Source organism: Folsomia candida, unplaced genomic scaffold, assembly GCF_002217175.1.
Source record: "Folsomia candida strain VU population unplaced genomic scaffold, ASM221717v1 Fcan01_Sc005, whole genome shotgun sequence".
Taxonomy (NCBI): Eukaryota; Metazoa; Arthropoda; class Collembola; order Entomobryomorpha; family Isotomidae; genus Folsomia; species Folsomia candida.
The window spans coordinates 6,511,447-6,514,889 of record NW_019091197.1 but is presented as its reverse complement, the minus strand read 5'-3'; the positions used below and the strand labels follow the sequence as shown (position 1 = coordinate 6,514,889).

General features: G+C 57.0%; 1 protein-coding gene across 1 annotated transcript; it reads right to left on the bottom strand.

Moving 5' to 3' along the window:
• Positions 1 to 340: 340 nt before the first annotated feature.
• Positions 341 to 2,378, bottom strand: LOC110850460. The gene is made up of 2 exons (XM_022097893.1): positions 1,305 to 2,378; positions 341 to 1,186 (listed from the first exon to the last, which is right to left on the bottom strand). Exons 1-2 carry the CDS (start codon positions 2,376 to 2,378, stop codon positions 341 to 343), a joined length of 1,920 nt encoding a protein of 639 aa, XP_021953585.1.
• Between the last annotated feature and the right edge of the window lie 1,065 nt (positions 2,379 to 3,443).

The following is a 3,443-nucleotide window of genomic DNA, read 5'->3' as shown; positions in this document are numbered from 1 at the left end:
CTTCTTACTTGCTCGGCTGGTGCTTACTTCTTCTTACTTACTTCGCACTCTCTCTCACACTCACTCTCTCAACGACAAAGAAAACGCGTCCCATCTCCCACTCAAACATAAAAAATTTTTATTGATCATAGCATAAGTTGTATCGCAGAGAAATTTTTTGTGTTCGCAGAGTTGAAAGAATGCGTAGTTACATATTGTTCATTTTAAAAAAAGCTAAACGACGGGCGCCTCACAAAAGAAATCCCTATCTGAAGATAAAATTAAATCGTAGCAAATCAAAATTAAATCGTAGCAAATCAAATCAAATCGTAGAAAAAATATGGGTAGAAAGCCGGGGGTCCTACAAATAGTACACCTCCTCCAACTCTTTCCCTGGAGGATGTGTACCCAAAATCGACGCCACATTCCCTCGCTGTGCGGCGAGAGAAACTCGCTGGCGGAGAAAATTGACAGCATTGAGCTGTCCAGTCGTGGAGGCAATCCTTTGCCCGATTTGTTCGATGAGGGCGAGCCCCTCCTGCCCCCAAACTCCAGTCGTTTCCATGGCAACCGGGACAAAAATGTACCGGTCCATCAAGAACGCGTACTTCTTCTTCTTGGCGTCCTCCGCCTTGCTGGCTGCAGCGCCCTGATGGCGCACGGTGTCGGGTAAATGGCTGGGGGCGAAAGTGTCCGCGCACGTAAAATCCCACACGAGGGACCTCCCCCTCGCCCACGGCACAAGAGTCATTCCATCAGGACGCTTGCCGTCCGTGGTGGAGCACCCCGCTGGCTCCCTGATGCAGGGTACCTCCGCTGATCGGAGGGCCCTCGCGATAACGTCGTTGGCGGCCTCGTGGCGGGACCAACGACCGGCGCTCCGGCGTGAAGAAAGGCCGTGTAGGCCGCGGGAGGAGACCTGGGCTCCGCACGGGCATTTGTGCGGCTGGCAGATGTCGCAGCCGAGGCGGAGAGCAACGGAGACACGGAAGGTCTCGTTGGAAAGCAAGGTGCCTAGCTGTGGAGAGGGAAGGGTGAGCCACACCCCCGCGTACTTATTGGGCAGAGATCGCAGTCGGGCAGTATCCTCCGGGATAACTGCCAAATCGGAGAGATGGGACAAAGTCTTGTCCAGAATAGGGCTCCCACGCTGCTTGGACTCCTCTGACGGTTTCAGGTGGGAGGTCCGTGCAGCGCTGTACTCCCTCTGCCATGGCGATGTCGTTGCCATGGAGATACTCCGGAAGGAGACGTTCTACGTGGGGCAGGACGCTGTGGGCGGACGCAAGAAAACACGGTATCGCCACATCCACAGCGTGCCTGACCCCGAGGCCGCCTTCCTTCACCGGCAGGGACGACTGCATCCATGCAGCCTCCGAGAGAGTACAGTTGAGGATCCCCTCAAGCGCGTCCTTAAGGGTGGCGTCGTAGTGAGTGAGGGCATCCATCTTCCTCCACGACGGGGCGCAGCGGAGAAAGTAGATGAGCCCAGGGATGGAAATTGACGCGCGGAGTAAGAAAAAGGCCGAGTGGGCCGAGAGGCCGAGGAGTCGTTGGGAGAAAGTTGCAAGTTGTTGAGATTTGGTTGCCAGGACAACCTCCAGCGCTTCATTTGTGAGAGGGGAGCCTAGCAACATCGCAGAATCGGGGGACATTAGCTGGATTCCGGGGGCAACTTGCTGGAATTGGAGGAGGATGTCGATGGCTTCTTCGCGCTCCGCCCCCAGGATCCCCACTTCACATTTCTCCGTGTTGAGGTGGAGGCCAACTTCGCCGCTCATCCTAGCAACAGTTGCTAGGGCGGCCAAAACATTCTCTGGCGGGTCCCCCATGGCCCCATCGTCGAGGTACCACAAGTTGAGCTCCGTTTCCACCGCCTCGACGATGGGGTGGACCACAAGGGAAAAGTGGGCGGGGCCCAAAGGGTCCCCTTGTTGACAGCCGAGTAGGGAGGGGATGGGCATCATCCCATAGAAAAGTGACGAGGGGCTGGCGTAGCACTGCGCCACGAACGGGAAAATTGACGGGAACAGGTCGCGGACGACGTCGAGAAGCGTGTCCCGCCTAATTTCGTTGAAGGCGTTCCTGAAATCAATTTTCAGGAACGCCTTTGGAGAGGTGTGGGGGTGGTTGTAGTAGATGCGGGCTGCGTGGGTGCCGATCTCCGCACCTCCTTTGATGCCCACTCCGAGTTGGTGGGGAGAGAAATGTTGAATTAACTGGGGGGTAATTCTCCCCACGGCGATCTTCGCGGCCAGTCGCCGCCAAGTGTTTCCCACAGCGATGGGTCGAATCCCTCCCGACTTCTTCTTCAACGCGGTGAGGGACGCTCCGAAGAAGAAGGGGCAAAAAGTTGACGGGACTCCACCGGCGAGAACCTTGTTAAGGAAGGCTCGCATCGCCTCCGCGAGTTGGTCGCCGTCCTCCCCCTGAACACATCACAAAAGGTCCTTCAAAATCTGGGGCCTCATCCCGTCTAGACCCCCCGGCGACCCCGGCGGAAACGAGGAGATGGCCTTGGACAATTCCTCGTCCAGCACTGGGGCAATGACGTGATCCTCAAGTGCTGGTGGGAAATTAGTTGGTAGTGGGTGAGCCGGGTGTTTGGCGAGCAGCGCGGCAAGGGTTTCGTCGTTGGACGGTGCGATGGTGTCATCGGAGCAGGCGAGGCGGATTGCTCCCTTGATGTCCCCATCGGCGAGTTTCGCCTCCACCTTCTTCGCCGTCATGTCGAGTGGAGGTTTGTTGGAAGGCGGGCGCGGTGGTAGGGACCGTGGTATGGAAAAGTCGCTCTTTCCCCACAAATCTGTATTGTTCTTGACCCACGTGGTCAAATTCTTGACACGGTCCTCCTTCTGGGGTACGGGAAGTGTTGCATAGGGGAAAAGGAGCAGCTTTCCCCAACATTCTTCGTCGGTCGACTCCGTCGCTTGCTCCAGAATCTTGGTGAGGCACTGCGCCACCTGCCTCCTCGCACCCCGAGGAACTCTTCGCAAAGTCGGGGTGGTGGTCTTCAGGCGAGCCAAGATTTCTCCCCAATCGCGTTGTTGTTGTTGTGGTAAAGTAGGAGGTGCATCCGCCCACTGGATGCCCTCGTAGCAGTATTGGGAGCCTCCTCTGACTCCAACGCGACGAGTCGTGGAGTCGGGGAAAAAATTCTTGATATATTTGCCGAGGGTGGCCTCGGTGACTCCACCCTCCCCGCTCTGGGCGACAAAAACCGAGTAGCGGGTGAAGACGTCCGCTTTCTTAAGTAGAATTTGAGGTAGGGCGTTGGGGTCGGCTACCACGAACGAAGTGCGTACCCACTCCCGGGCGGACGCAATAGTGTCATTTTTGGTAACACCGGGAGAAGTGGGGGCGACAGACGTCCGGCATGGACGGGGAACGCTGAGTGACGAGTCTGAAGTGGAAGGGGGGTCGACGACGGGAATTGGGGCCGGTGTCGCCACCTCACTCGAAGA